At 49.0% G+C, this 15785-nt stretch overlaps 1 protein-coding gene across 2 annotated transcripts in view; it reads right to left on the minus strand.

Moving 5' to 3' along the window:
• MED13 (mediator complex subunit 13) overlaps window positions 1-15785 on the minus strand; it is a 411382-nt gene that overhangs the window by 43559 nt on the left and 352038 nt on the right. For both annotated transcript variants that reach the window (XM_063954032.1, XM_063954031.1), the window contains exons 17-18: window positions 12560-12727; window positions 4717-4940 (exon numbers count right to left, since the gene is read on the minus strand). In XM_063954032.1, coding sequence (XP_063810102.1) covers window positions 4717-4940; window positions 12560-12727 — 392 coding nt within the window. The remainder of the gene's footprint in view (window positions 1-4716; window positions 4941-12559; window positions 12728-15785) is intronic.

Raw genomic sequence — 15785 nt, forward strand, 5'->3', positions numbered from 1 at the left:
CCATACCAACAAGGCAGGGATATGAACCTTGAGGGAGGCCAGACAAAGGCCCAAGTCCAAGCCTTGTTGCAGAAAAGCCAGAAGTCTGGAAGTACTGAATTCGTAAGCCTCGTAATTCTTAGCAGCACACCAGGTGAAGTAAGAATTTCAGACTCTATAATAAATTCGAGCAGATGCCAGTTTGCGGACCTTCAGCATAGTTTGGATGACCGCCTCGGAGAATCATTTGGCCCTCAGGAGTGAAGCTTCAAGAGCCACGCCGTCAAAGCCAGTCTGGCCAGGTCTGGATAGACACAAGGGCCCTGAGCGAGGAGGTCTGGGTGTTGAGAAGTATAAGAGGATGCTCTATCAATAGACCCTGCAGATCTGAGAACCAATGCAGTCTGGGCCATGCTGGAGCAACTAGAAGTAGTATTCCTCCTACTTGCCTGAACTTCCGTAGTACGTTGGGCAGGAGTGACACTGGAGGGCACACGTAGGGCAGCCGGAAGTTCCATAGAATTGCCAGTACGTCCACAAACGCTGCTTGAGGATCCCTGGTTCTTGATCTGAAGACCAGAACATGGTGATTGTGTTGAGACGCCATCAGGTCAACATCTGTAGGCCCCACTTGTTCACTAGGAGTTGAAAGACTTCCTGATGAAGACTCCACTCTCCGGCATGCAAGTCCTGACGACTGAGAAAAATCACCTTCCCAGTTGAGGACTCCCGGAATGAACACTGACAATATTGCCGGCAGAAGGCGTTCCGCCCAACGAAGGATTTTTGACACTTCCATCATTGCCATGCGATTTGAGTGCCACCTTGATTATGTACGCCACTGTGGTGGCGTTGTCTGACCGAACTTAAACAGGCCTGTTCTGTATCAGAGGCAGGGCAAGAGACAAAGCATTGAACACCGCCCGCAATTCCAGAATGTTTATCGGGAGGAGTGATTCCTCCATAGTCCACCGACCCTGGAAAAAGGTGTTGCTCCAACACCGCACCCCAACCCCTCAGACTGGCGTCCTTAGTCAGTAGGACCCAGTTGGGGAGCCAGAAGGGACGGCCCCTGTTCAAGTGCTGGTCCTGTAGCCACCAGGTCAGCGACAGATGAACCTCCGGAGTCAAGGAGATCATGTGAAACCTGATCCGATGAGGCAGGCCATCCCACTTGGAAAGGATTAACCTCTGTAGAGGGCGGGAATGGAATTGAGCGTAGTCTACCATGTCGAAAGCCAACACCATGAGGCCTAGTACTTGCATCGCCGAGTGTATCGACACTCTTGGGTGAGAAAGGAAGTATCTGATTCTGTCCTGAAGTTGCAGGACCTTCTCTGCAGACAGAAAACGTGATTTATGGTAAGAACGTACCGCTGTTAAATCTCTTTCTGCGGGGTACACTGGGCTCCACAAGGATTAACATTGGGGTGTAGAGTAGGATCTTGATCCGAGGCACCAACAGGCTCAAAGCTTTGACTGTTCCCAAGATGCATAGCGCCGCCTCCTCTATAACCCCGCCTCCGTGCACAGGAGCTGTTTTTGTTAACCAGTCATCAATCTATTTTGCAGCCCCAAGAGGACACAATTGTGGTCTATGTACAACACCCGTAAGGGAGTAATAGACTTCAGGCATCCGTCTACACGCTTATCTGTCGGTTCCTACAGTGAGGGGAAAGTGGTGAGAGGCAGAGTGGACAACACCCGATGGGTGACACGAGTTCAGTAGCAGTGATTTACCTACTTGTTATACAACTCTGCAGGGGGAGGATATCGAGCGAATGCTCGTTGTTGACAGGGGGAATGTCTTCCCTGGATTAGACTTGTCTGGTGTACACTCAATGGTCAGATTGTGGAAACAGAATTTTATTTACCCTCTGACGTGTGAACATAGTTTGTTTAACCACAGTAGGGGAATCCTCTTATCAGTGATTTGTAGGATTCGTTTCCCAGTAACCACACGGGCAGTGGTATCATTTAGCAATGAAAAATCCTTGTCAGAAACACCTAATATAGGGACTGACAGGATGATCCCCCTCTCTTCAGATAAAATATCAGAGAGATTATTTCATAGGGAGGAGGGAGCAGCCCGCTTAGATGACTCAGACACAAGAGTGACCTGGAATAGGGTTTTGCCTGACCAAGGAAAGAGTCATACGCTATAACCCGTGAGGTAAAATTTTCCCGCCCAAAGCGGAGTAACCATGGGGACATCACTGACTGTAATGTTACAGGTGGTCCCATAGGGGGCATAAAGCGTTCAACTAGAGTACCCAGTAGGTTTTAGAACGCAGTCCAGGTTGGCTCCAGATTGATTACAGGAGCTGCGGAGTGACTGGGAGATGTACGAGACATAGTACACAGACCATCACACAAAACTTCCCGCTCAGGTAAATCCGTTGCACAGATTTACTGCCCTACATGTTAAACATTATACATAAATGCAACAGAGCGCGGTTTAGTACGATGAAGCCAGACAGAATACAATACCTGCGAATAAATCCGTTAGCATGTGACTGAGTACCCAGTACACAACACCTGCGAATAAATCCGGTATTATGTGACTGAGTACACAGTAGAATACACATAATAGGTAAATACTGTGACGCACTATATATTGACCCAGACGCACCTAGGCCCCTAGGGTACAGTATACAGTGATAGACATATCTGGAATACACCGCAGTGAAATTACATAGCAGATACAGGCACACAGTCACGTTTGCAATGCAGATCATTATTTTCATGACAATAAAATTGCATTGGATTATTATATGAACACAAATGTCTGAGACCGGATGTATATAGCAGAATAGTCTTACAATATATTCTGGTAGAGGTACACTTGTTCTTAACTAATGCTGTCTTAATATCGACATGTAGAATACTTAAGTGCTTGTAAAACCATGACGCTGATGTACAGGCGAGTTTACAAAGGAGACCTTGCCCTGCAGTCCCGGAGACCAGTCGCATCTATTTTAGAAAATGGCGCCAAGCATCTCAGTCAGGGAGTGAGGGAGAGTGTGAGGCAGCTCCAGGGCGAAAACACCAGCAGTAAATGGCACCCTAGACCGGGGGATGGGCTACAAGTCAAGCGCCAACTTCACCACCTGGTGCTGTGGAGTTTTATTAAAAGTGGACATTATTATATCCGACCTGTACTCCTATGCCCTGGTGGATATAGTGGGGTTCCTGCTCGGTCACAGTGTCCACGCTGGCGTCACAGTCCGTCTCCCTAGACCGCTATCGGAACGCGATTTAATGGTGGGTCCCACCTGGGGGACCCTCTTACCTCCTCCCCGATGCAGCCATGCGAACCAGGAGAGTGTCTACGCAGCAAACTGAGCCAGCGGGAGTATGTGATGCCACTTGGGAGGTGATGAAGCTGCAGTGCTGAAGTGTCACCATGACATACAGCGCTGACAGTCCAGTTTTGAAGAAATTTTCTGTCAGAAAAAGCTTTTTCAGGGCTGCCCAGTGCAGCCAGGGCCGGATCTATACATTTTTTTTAGGGGGGCGGTTTAAGAATCAATGCAGACTCCTCCCCTCTCTACTCATTACTCCTCCCACTTCTAGTCTAGCCCCTCCCAAACGCAAAATATGAAACTTTCAAAGCAATGGGGAATTTAGTTGTTTTTGTGTGTGAGATAAGAGTAGTATTTTTTTTTTTATTAAATTGTATTGTGATGCTAACTAATAAATGAGCAGCAGTGGGGGGTCAGGGTGAAAGTCTGTGGCTGCACCTAAGAAAGGTGTACAGCACTGCCTGTAGTCTGTCTGTGAGGAGACATGTCTCATGTTACAAGCAGTCTGCACAGACCTCTCTCTTCACCCAATGCTGCTGCTATCACACAGAATGCATGTCTCTCTTCACTGATTGCTGAAGTCTGACCTGTATGCAGACATCCGCTAAGTTTCACAGTGCACACATACCGGACACTGACCTCCGTTACAAGCTGCAGACCAGGAGATTGGAATTTCTGAGGGGAGAAGGAAGGTGAGGAGGGGGGCTCCTCTTGCAGCTCAGTCAGGAGACATGATGCAGGGCAGACACTGGTGAGACGCGAGAGACTCCCAGTCCCAGTAATGCTTTGCAACAGGCTGACCAGGCTCACACACAGGAAGACCAGGGGAGAGAGGAGGAGCAGGGGAGGAAGGCCAGCTCTGATTGGCTGGGACTCGGGAGAGCTCTCTCCTCCCTATGCACAAGTGCTCAGCTCAATCCCGTCTATCTGTCTCACCCAGCTGTGACTCACTCTGCTGTGGGAGGGGCTAATGCAGATCTCCGGCACACTGTGTGCACAGCAGCACATGGAAGGGAGCTGTATGTTAGGAAGGGGGGTCGCCCCGTTCGCCCCCCCTAAATCCGTCCCTGAGTGCAGCCCACCAACTGAAAACTGAGCTCACAGTGCCTGGAGGCGTGGTTATATAGAGGAGGCCCCAATGCATCTTGGGACAGCTAAAGCTTTAACTTGTTGGTGCATGGATCAAGAGCCATCTCTACACCCCAATGTACACCCTGTGGAACCCAGTGTACCTCGCAGAAGGAGATTTAAAAATCTTTTTTTTTGTTTGGTCTTTTCTTGCAACCTGCTGCCAGCATGTATGACCCTCCTCTTGAAGTGTGAATGTCATGTTTATGTTCAAAGTGTTAAGTCAAAATGTTCTATAATGAAAACAAGAATGACCTTCGCAATTAATTATTATAATTTTTTTTTTAATGAGTAACATTCTTACCTCATACATTGCAGTAAGATCCCGAAAAAAACTCTTGGCTCCGTTTAGCAGAGCTTCATTTTCTGGACATACCACAACATAAGCAATATCACGTTGAGATCCATATGGTTCCAGCATCAGTCTTTCCCAGTAAGGCAAGGCAAATGGAGAAAGCACCAGAAAATCGTAGTCATAACCAACCAAAAATGTAGGAATTGGCAGTGGTTCTGGTGATTCATCCGTTCCTGTGACAAAACCCACAATTAATGAAACTTAACAGAAAATTGTTTAAAACCATCAAATGGATAAATCAAATAGCGATTCACAAGCATATCAGACATTGCATATATACTCAAATTGCAATGTTGTATTCGATAGCATGTTGTATGGAAAGTCATTATCCTATTGTATGGCTGGTATGTATAGCAATTAATGGATAAATTAAAAACTGCACTTTTGTGAGTAAATGTATTCTCTGGGCAGTATTTGTTTGATGGTGCCCAGAGCTGAAATGGGCAAAAAGTGCTCCAACAGGACTTTTTGCGTTGCGCCCATTACTTTTGTCGGATTTAGCTGCTTTATGCGGCTAAACCAGACCTCTCTGGGTGCGATCCAAACAAGCTGAATATGACCCAGGAGAATGGGAGTTATAAACAATTGATTATCACCCTTTATATGAACTGCACTGGAATCCAATCACTTTTCTGTACTGTTAGTGTTAAAGTATGTAGCCTAATTTACTTTAAAATCCAAAAGGCACATGCACTGAACACGAGGATAAAATATGGTGAACCCGGGGGGAGGCGTGGCCTGGCCGGCATCAGGGAAGGCTGGGATTCTGTGGCGCTCCGGCCTGAGTCTCCCTATAAGTGTGCCCTGACCTGGCATTTGTTAACCTCCTGGCCGTTCTGCAACCACCTGGGCCAGCTGACCTGCCCTGTGTCTGGAGGTGAGCGCTGCGGAATCGGGGGGGGGGGGGGGGCCTGCATTACCCCCTGCGGATTGCGGCCTACCTCCGTCGCGGAAGCCGGGGCCTCGATTCCGGGGACGAGCCGCCGAGGAGACCTGCCTGCTGGACCCGGGGCGGCCTGCATCACGGACCATCTCCCCTGCTCGGACGTCGCACCCCACCGCAAGACGCTCCATCCGACAAGCCGGGAGTCCAGCCGGAGACCGGGGAAAGCGGAGCCCGCTCGAGGTAAGGGCCGCGGCCATCTTGCGGTTGGCGACGCTCGGCGCTCTGGCCCTGCTGCAACTTGTGAAGCACGCCCCTGGGGCTCCTAAGCCCCGATCTACGCTCCCAGCACTCCCACTGAGCTGGCTCTCTCTGCCCGGCGGCGGCTGACGGGGGAACAGGCCACGGGATAGGGAAGCTCCGACGGCCGGTCAGCGGCCATCTTGAGACTGGCACCACTCTCACTGTCCTCCCGGAAGGGCAGTCTCTGGTGAGCAGGTGTAAAGACCTTCCTGCAGTTGTCTTCCCTGGCCCTGCTTGCCCACAGCTCCCATACATGCTGCCCGTCTCCACTGGACCCTGTGCAGTGTCTGGAGGAGTGTGGTTGGCACCTCTGCCTTTCTCTGTATTATCAACACGTCCAGCTCCTACTGTACCACTCAACTGACATACCTATGACACAGTGGAGCCTGAATTTTCTCCATTCAACCAATTGCTCTTAACGGGGGTTGCAGTGCTGATACCCCATGGCTATGCGGCCTTACTGTTTCTTTTCTGCAAGTTTACTTCTATACTGATGGCCGGCTAGCCACCTAGATTCTGGGGTGGCGTGCCGGTGCTGGCCCTGACGGGATGTTGCTCTAATCACACAACGATACTTCTGATGTCTTACTGACGTACCTAAGGTGCCTCATGGTGAGAGGTAAGAAAGGATTGCAAGGCAGAGGAAGGAAGTCGCATACACTCACTCCGACGCGTGCAATGGATACTCCGACTTTGGCCGATGAGAGGCAAATTTCTCCTTCCCCAGGGCTCCGCCCCCACGATAGATGCCTCTTTGCCTTCACCTCCAAGTCTCTCGCCTGTTTCGGATTCGGCTTCAAAAGTGGGGTCCCAAGTGGCAGCCCTACACACTACGACGGACCCGGGAAGTCTCGCTCAGATTCTGAACCTCCTTCAGGCCCTTCCAACAAAGCAGGACTTTGAGCATTTGGAAGATAGGGTCCGCTCAGAGATTGCTGTGGTTCAGGCAGAAATAACGCATATTGGTTCCCGCCTGTCTTCGCTGGAAGGCTTCTCTTCAGACACGGCAGCAGCACACAACGCTGTTAGGGCCACAGTTATCAAGCAGGCGTCCTGCCTCCAACAGCTCCAAGACCGTGTAGAAGATGTGGATAACCGCGGAAGGAGAAATAATTTGAGGATTAGGGGAGTCTCGGAGGATGTCTCGCCTGATTGCCTCATTGACTTTCTCACGACGGTTTTCAATGAACTTCTAGGCCGTGATCCTGCTTCAATAATTGAGTTTGATAGGGCCCACCGAGCCCTGAGACCCATAGCTGCACCGTCTGAACGCCCCCGCGACATCATCTGCCGCCTACATTATTACACGGGAAAAGAGGAGATCCTCCGCAAAACCCATCGCATGGATGCGATAGAGACTGCCTCTCAAAATTCAGATCTTCCAGGACTTATCGTGGACAACCCTTCAAAAGCGAAGAGCTCTGCACCCACTCACTGCGGAGCTCCGGAAGCTGGGCATTAAATATAGATAGAGCTTCCCTTTTGGCCTCCAGGTCTCGCAAAATGGGAAACTGTACTCCTTTAAAGACTCCTCCGATTTGCCCCTTTTCTGCCAAGCGTTGGGAGTGCCACAGGTCTCTCTTCCAGATTGGCAGGAGCCCCTGACCTGCGGTGCTCCACCAGAACTCTCTCACACTGACAATGACTGGCACCTCGTCCACCATAACCCGAAACCCCCTAGGGAGCAGCGTTCCCTCACGCAGTCGACGAAGAGATGTGGGTCTCTACCTGGTTCGGGACATTCACTTTAGCAATTTCAAGTGATCCTTATTTAGCTTAAAAGGTTTATTGCCGACTCGAGGGATTTCTTTGCCGTACGGCGCACTCTCCCTTTGGAGACGTGGTCGAGGCATCGGGATCGTACTTGACGAGCACCCACCTGACCTGACTGGGTCGGAGGTATTTGTTTTCGGTTATATGCTATTTCTTTACAATTTTTTTTTTTTAGTTGTGTGATCGAACTGTTAGTTACATTCCTGATTGTGATGTAAAATTTCCTGCTGGGGCTGGCACTGACCCCCCAGTTCGCCCCTGCACTGCCCGAGTATTCTTGGTCTCCGATGCAACTAACGCGTCCGAGCTCCCGAGAGGCGGTAGAGTGTTCTTTTATTCAGTTCCTGGTTTCTTCGGCTGATTTTTGATTGAGTTAGGTTCTTTGATCTACCTTCTTCATGCTCTCTTTGCTTCTGTCTCATTCTCTCTCCCTCCCCCCAATGTGTGGTCCTCTGTTTTGCGAGTTGTTCTGCCCTCCTTGTCGGACTCAGCATTCCCTATTGGTTTCTAGACGATGGCGGTTGACTCCAAGTGACAACTATAACATTGGTTTCCCTCAACGTGAAGGGCCTTAATGTCCCGGAGAAACGTTCGAGGGTGCTTAGGGACCTCTTCGCATCCAGGGCTGATGTTGCTTTTTTACAGGAAACGCACTTCAAAGTCGGAGTGGCCACGGCTCTCAAGAACCGTAATTACTCACATTCCTTCTATAACAACAGCAGCAAAGGTAAATCTTTGGGTGTTGCTATCCAAACGCTTGCTTTTCGAGACATAACGTCTGAGTCTTTGGAGGAGGGTAGAGCACTCCTAGTGAAATGTAAACTGTTTGATCAGCTGTATACGTTTATTAATCTGTACGTTCCCAATCAATCGCAACCTAGTTTCTTAGTGAAGGCTCTCAATCGTATTGCCCCCTTAGTTGCGGGTATTCCAGTTATTGGAGGTGATCTTAATTGGACCCTCCAGCCGGAGGTGGACATCTCCAGGACGCCGGCAAGGCCCTCCCTAGCATCGCACCGTAGAGTGCGCTGGTCTCTCCACGATCACCAGCTGGTTGACGCTTGGAAGCTCCAACACCCCGGGGACAGGGACTACACGTTCTATTCCAGACCCCACGACACCTACTCTAGGTTGGATTATTTTCTCCTACCCCACAGATTTCTGCATCTAGTTAGGGAAACTGATATTGGCCTAATTACCTGGTCGGATCATGCTCGTATCTCCCTGACCCTGGAGACGTCCTATCCACACTCCAAACAATGTACTTGGCGGTTGAATGAAAAACTTCTAATGGATATGAGGTTCCAACCCCAGCTACTTGAGACTTTGGAGAACTATTTTATAACTAATGAGACGCCAGATGTCTCCCGGGTCACGGTGTGGGAAGCTCACAAGTGTGTTCTGCGGGGGAAGCTCATCCAGCTAGGTTCCATGCTGAAAAAAGAGAGGCTGGGGGAAAAGAACGCTTTACTCCAACGGCTGAGGGACTTAGAGACAACACACAAGACGAGTCCATCTTCATCGGTGCTGACTGCCCTGACCGAGACGAGAACAGCTCTCAACACCCTATTGTTTGCGGACATTAAGAGGGATTATAGGCTCTGCAGAAATCGCTTTTATCAATGGGGTAACAAACCAGGGAAGCTTCTGGCTAGGGCGCTCCGCGCGCAGAAGGCCACGCTATTTATCCAATCGATACAGGATGCGGCGGGGACCCGCCGCACCCTCACAAAAGGATATTGCTGAGGCCTTCCACTCTTACTACACTAAATAATATAATCTTCAGGAGCCTAGAACCCCTGGATCATTATCGGCTACTCCGGATTTGGTGGAGGGATACCTTAGTGACGCGGGACTCCCTAGAATATCAGAAGATGATAGCGCTTGGCTAGACTCCCCCTTTTCTCTCCCGGAATTGGAACAAGCTCTTAAGGAGGCTCCTTCCGGGAAGAGTCCGGGTCCAGATGGCTATACTGTCTCTTATTATAAGCTTTTCAAGAATTCTCTCTTGCCTAAAATGCTATTGGCATTCAACGAGATTTCTGATAATCGCGGTTTCTCCCCTCAATCATTAGAGGCTTTCATTACGGTTATACCAAAGGACGGGAAAGACCCGGCTCAATGTGCCAGTTACCATCCGATATCCCTCCTCAACACAGACATCAAGCTGTTTGCTAAACTTATAGCAAACAGATTGAAGCTACTACTCCCCAATATTGTGCATTCGGATCAGGTGGGTTTCATACCTGGGAGGGAAGCCCGTGATAACACGACCAAGATCATTGATTTAATGCATTTAGCCTCGAGTAACCATAAACCAATAGTGGTGCTTTCTACTGATGCCGAGAAGGCATCCGATCGAGTGGATTGGGTATTTATGGCGGGAGTCCTGCGACACTTGGGGCTGGGACCGGTCAGCTTGAGCCGCATTTTAGCACTATATAATTTCCCAACTGCTAGGATCAAAATGAATGGAGACTTGTCCCGTCCGGTTCCGATTAGGAACGGTACTAGACAAGGGTGTCCCCTTTCGCCCCTAATCTTCGTTCTTTGTATGGAGGCCTTGGCGGGATCCATTGGACTAAATCCAAACATCTCGGGACTCATGGTGGGGGGCAGGGAATACAAACTCGCGCTGTTCGCAGATGACCTGCTAGCTATTATATCGAACCCGGTGGTTTCTGTCCCCAAACTGATGTCCGAACTTGATAGATATGGCTCCCTGTCAAATTTTAAGATTAACCTCTCTAAGTCAGTGGCAGTGAATGCATCACTGCCCTCCCAAGCTCTTGATGGCCTCAAACAATCTTTCCCCTTCCATTGGCATCCCTCTAGCTTTAAATACTTGGGGGTCACTTTACATAAGGATCTATCGCGCCTTTTTGATGAAAATTTAAAAAAACTACTTGCCTCACTTCGCTCTGAGTAGCGGGACTGGGGTAACAGTCCTGGTTGGGGAGGCTCAGTGTCATTAAAATTAATGTTTTGCCGAGAGTCCTCTATCTCCTCCAGGCGCTCCCGGTCTCCATTCCCAAAACTTGGTTCAGAGATCTACACAATTTAGTTCGGGAATTTGTATGGGGGGATAAACGGCCTCGCTTCCAACATGCTGTTCTTTTTTGCCCTAAACATAAGGGAGGTCTTCAGCTACCGCACTTCACACTGTATTATGAGGCTATTATTCTCCATCAAATCCTGGAATGGTCACGCCCACACGACACAAAACAATGGGTCCATATTGAGGGAACAGTGTTACCTGCCCCCATTGCTTACTACCCCTGGCGCTCAAAGATACCACATATAGACCATCCTACTATTGGCCCTACACTTTCACGCTGGAGTAGACTTAGGGTTCTCCCGCATATTTCTTCTAAATACTCTCCTCTGACCCCACTGTTCTATAACCCAGATTTCCCGCCGGCAGCCTCAGGCCGGGGATTTGACTCCTGGAAACTGGTGGGGGTGACATGTGTTGGCCAGCTGGTGGAGCGTGGAGAGATGATCCCCTTCCCCTTAATGCAATCAAAGTGGAATCTCTCGCCTTCGGAGATTTGGAAATACCTTCAACTGAAACATTTTGCCATGGGGAGTACTGTACGCCCAACCCTGATTAGACCATTAACAGTTTTCGAGAGTTTACGCCTGGAACCTTCTCGCCCACTGCACTTCCTATCGAAGTGTTATAGACTTTTGATTGTGAACAAATTCCCAGATCTCCCTAAATATGCTAGGGACTGGGGCCATGACATGCAGATAGATTTGTCAGAGGAGGACTGGGAGAAGAGTTTCCGAGCCACCTTTGTCAGCTCCTCTAGTTACTCAGTCCTTGAGACGCATTTTAAAGTTTTATCTCGATGGTACAGGTGTCCCCAAACATTGGCTAAAATGTTCCCCAATGTACCAGATACGTGTGTTGGAGATGTAATATTCAATCGGGTTCCCCGATGCATATCTGGTGGGATTGCTCCATACTTCGTCCCTTTTGGGATAAAGTTATTGCAACCTCAAAATTGATAGTGGGTCCGGAGGTTCCCTCTGAGCCTGCCTTCTGGCTTCTCAACTGTGTTTCATGGCCCCTGTCGACATACAAAAAATCTTTACTAAAGTTTCTTAATAGCGCAGCCAAAGCGGTCATTCCGGTTCGCTGGCGATCTATTGAACCTCCTACTATGAGGGAATGGATTGCCAGAGTAGATTGGTATATGACTATGGAGGAGTTGCGGGTGATACCGGAGACAAATCAAAGATTCACGACCACTTGGTCCCCTTGGTTGGAATTTCAAGTCCTCACAAGCTTACTCGACATTGATGCATTGACCTAGGCCCTTCGCCTTGCCTTCTGCTTATGATTCCCCACTATTTTTACATGAATGATTGGAGACAGAGGTTGTTATTTCAGATCCCTGATCTGACCTGGAAAGTCCACACTGCACCCCCCCCCCCCCCCCCCCCTTCCTTCTTCTCGAATCTCTCTTTCTTCCACCCTATACTCTTCTCTGTCCTATCTTCTTTATTTGTTCTAGTGTTAAGAAACGTTTTGTTGAGACAGCTTTATCCTAGAGAGGCCTGATGTGACCTCGAATTCGAGGTACTGCCCTGGTCACAGAGTTTATAAACAGCTGGCCATGCTAACTATGTATACTGTCATTGCTTATACCTATCAGATGTACTAACATTTGAAATATACATGCTGTCTTCTATAATTTGTTATTACTTTAAAATCAATAAACACTTAATGGAAAAATAAAAATAAATAAAAAAAATAAGATATGGTGAACCCAGCTTTTAAGCATGGTGATTAGACCAATAAAAAAAATAAAAAAATTGATTTACCATATGAGCCACGCCCAGCCATCTTGTGAAACTGTTGCCATGTTAAAGGTCCCTGCACACCCCAAGACCGGACTGTTCGCTTTTTCTGGACTGCATCTTGTAACACAGGTTGCAATGAAAGAAGCATACGAAGGATATCTTGAGAACATTGTTTGCTTGAGTCAATAGCTGCAAAACAAAACAAAAAAGGGAAAAAAAATAAGATTTTACTCACCGGTAAATCTATTTCTCGTAGTCCGTAGTGGATGCTGGGGACTCCGTAAGGACCATGGGGAATAGACGGGCTCCGCAGGAGACTGGGCACTCTATAAGAAAGATTTGGTACTATCTGGTGTGCACTGGCTCCTCCCTCTATGCCCCTCCTCCAGACCTCAGTTAGGATACTGTGCCCGGAAGAGCTGACACAATAAGGAAGGATTTTGAATCCCGGGTAAGACTCATACCAGCCACACCAATCACACCGTATAACTCGTGATACTATACCCAGTTAACAGTATGAAATATAACTGAGCCTCTCAACAGATGGCTCAACAATAACCCTTTAGTTAGGCAATAACTATATACAAGTATTGCAGACAATCCGCACTTGGGATGGGCGCCCAGCATCCACTACGGACTACGAGAAATAGATTTACCGGTGAGTAAAATCTTATTTTCTCTAACGTCCTAGTGGATGCTGGGGACTCCGTAAGGACCATGGGGATTATACCAAAGCTCCCAAACGGGCGGGAGAGTGCGGATGACTCTGCAGCACCGAATGAGAGAACTCAAGGTCCTCCTCAGCCAGGGTATCAAATTTGTAGAATTTAGCAAACGTGTTTGCCCCTGACCAAGTTGCAGCTCGGCAAAGTTGTAAAGCCGAGACCCCTCGGGCCGCCGCCCAAGATGAGCCCACTTTCCTCGTGGAATGGGCTTTCACTGATTTAGGATGCGGCAATCCAGCCGCAGAATGCGCCAGCTGAATTGTGCTACCAATACAGCGAGCAATAGTCTGCTTAGAAGCAGGAGCACCTATCTTGTTGGGTGCATACAGGACAAAAAGCGAGTCAGTCTTCCTGACTCCAGCCGTCCTGGAAACAAAGTTTCAAGGCCCTGACTACATCCAGTAACTTGGAATCCTCCAAGTCCCTAGTAGCCGCAGGCACCACAATAGGTTGGTTCAAGTGAAAAGCAGATACCACCTTAGGGAGAAACTGGGGACGAGTCCTCAATTCTGCCCTATCCATATGAAAAATCAGATAAGGGCTTTTACAAGACAAAGCCGCCAATTCTGATACACGCCTGGCCGAAGCCAAGGCCAATAACATGACCACTTTCCACGTGAGATATTTCAGATCCACAGTTTTAAGTGGTTCAAACCAATGTGATTTTAGGAAACTCAACACCACATTGAGATCCCAAGGTGCCACGGGAGGCACAAAAGGGGGCTGAATATGAAGCACTCCCTTTACAAAAGTCTGAACTTCAGGCAGTGAAGCCAGTTCTTTCTGGAAGAAAATTGACAGGGCCGAAATCTGGACCTTAATGGAACCCAATTTTAGGCCCATAGTCACTCCCGACTGTAGGAAGTGTAGAAAGCGACCCAGCTGAAATTCCTCTGTTGGGGCCTTCCTGGCCTCACACCACGCAACATATTTTCGCCAAATATGGTGATAATGGTTCGCGGTTACTTATTTCCTGGCTTTTATCAGCGTAGGAATGACTTCCTCCGGAATGCCCTTTTCCTTTAGGATCCGGAATTCAACCGCCATGCCGTCAAACGCAGCCGCGGTAAGTCTTGGAACAGACAGGGCCCCTGCTGCAGCAGATCCTGTCTGAGCGGTAGAGGCCATGGGTCCTCTGATATCATTTCTTGAAGTTCCGGGTACCAAGCCCTTCTTGGCCAATCCGGAACCACGAGTATCGTTCTTACTCCTCGCCTTCTTATTATTCTCAGTACCTTTGGTATGAGAGGCAGAGGAGGGAACACATAAACCGACTGGTACACCCACGGTGTCACTAGAGCGTCCACAGCTATCGTCTGAGGGTCCCTTGACCTGGCGCAATATCTCTTTAGCTTTTTGTTGAGGCGGGACGCCATCATGTCCACCTGTGGCCTTTCCCAACGGTTTACCAACAGTAGGAAGACTTCTGGAGGAAGACTTCTGGATGAAGTCCCCACTCTCCCGGGTGTAGGTCGTGTCTGCTGAGGAAGTCTGCTTCCCAGTTGTCCACTCCCGGAATGAACACTGCTGACAGTGCTAGTACGTGATTTTCCGCCCATCGGAGAATCCTTGTGGCTTCTGCCATTGCCATCCTGCTTCTTGTGCCGCCCTGTCGGTTCACATGGGCGACTGCCGTGATGTTGTCTGACTGGATCAGTACCGGCTGGTTTTGAAGCAGGGGTCTTGCTTGACTTAGGGCATTGTAAATGGCCCTTAGTTCCAGAATATTTATGTGTAGGGAAGTCTCCTGACTTGACCATAGTCCTTGGAAGTTTCTTCTCTGTGTGACTGCTCCCCAGCCTCGAAGGCTGGCATCCGTGGTCACCAGGACCCAGTCCTGTATGCCGAATCTGCGGCCCTCTAGAAGATGAGCACTCTGCAGCCACCACAGTAGAGACACCCTGGTCCTTGGAGACAGGGTTATCAGTTGATGCATCTGAAGATGCGATCCAGACCACTTGTCCAAGAGGTCCCACTGGAAGGTCCTCGCATGGAACCTGCCGAGTGGAATTGCTTCGTATGAAGCCACCATTTTTCCCAGGACTCGTGTGCAGCGATGCACCGATACCCGTTTTGGTTTTAGGAGGTCTCTGGCTAGAGATGACAGCTCCTTGGCTTTCTCCTGCGGGAGAAACACTTTTTTCAGTTCTGTATCCAAAATCATCCCCAGGAACAGTAAGCGAGTGGAAGGAACCAGCTGTGACTTTGGAATGTTCAGAATCCAGCCATGCTGTTGTAGCACTTCCTGAGATAGTGCTACACCGACCAGTAACTGCTCCCTGGACCTCGCCTTTATAAGGAGATCGTCCAAGTACGGGATAATTAAAACTCCCTTTTTTCGAAGGAGTATCATCATTTCTGCCATTACCTTGGTAAACACCCTCGGTGCCATGGACAGTCCAAACGGTAGTGTCTGGAATTGGCAATGGCAATCCTGTACCACAAATCTGAGGTACTCCTGGTGAGGAAGGTAAATAGGGACATGCAGGTAAGCATCCTTGATGTCCAGGGATACCATGTAA

The sequence above is a fragment of the Pseudophryne corroboree genome, chromosome 2 (genome assembly GCF_028390025.1).
Source record: "Pseudophryne corroboree isolate aPseCor3 chromosome 2, aPseCor3.hap2, whole genome shotgun sequence".
In the NCBI taxonomy this organism is placed as follows: Eukaryota; Metazoa; Chordata; class Amphibia; order Anura; family Myobatrachidae; genus Pseudophryne; species Pseudophryne corroboree.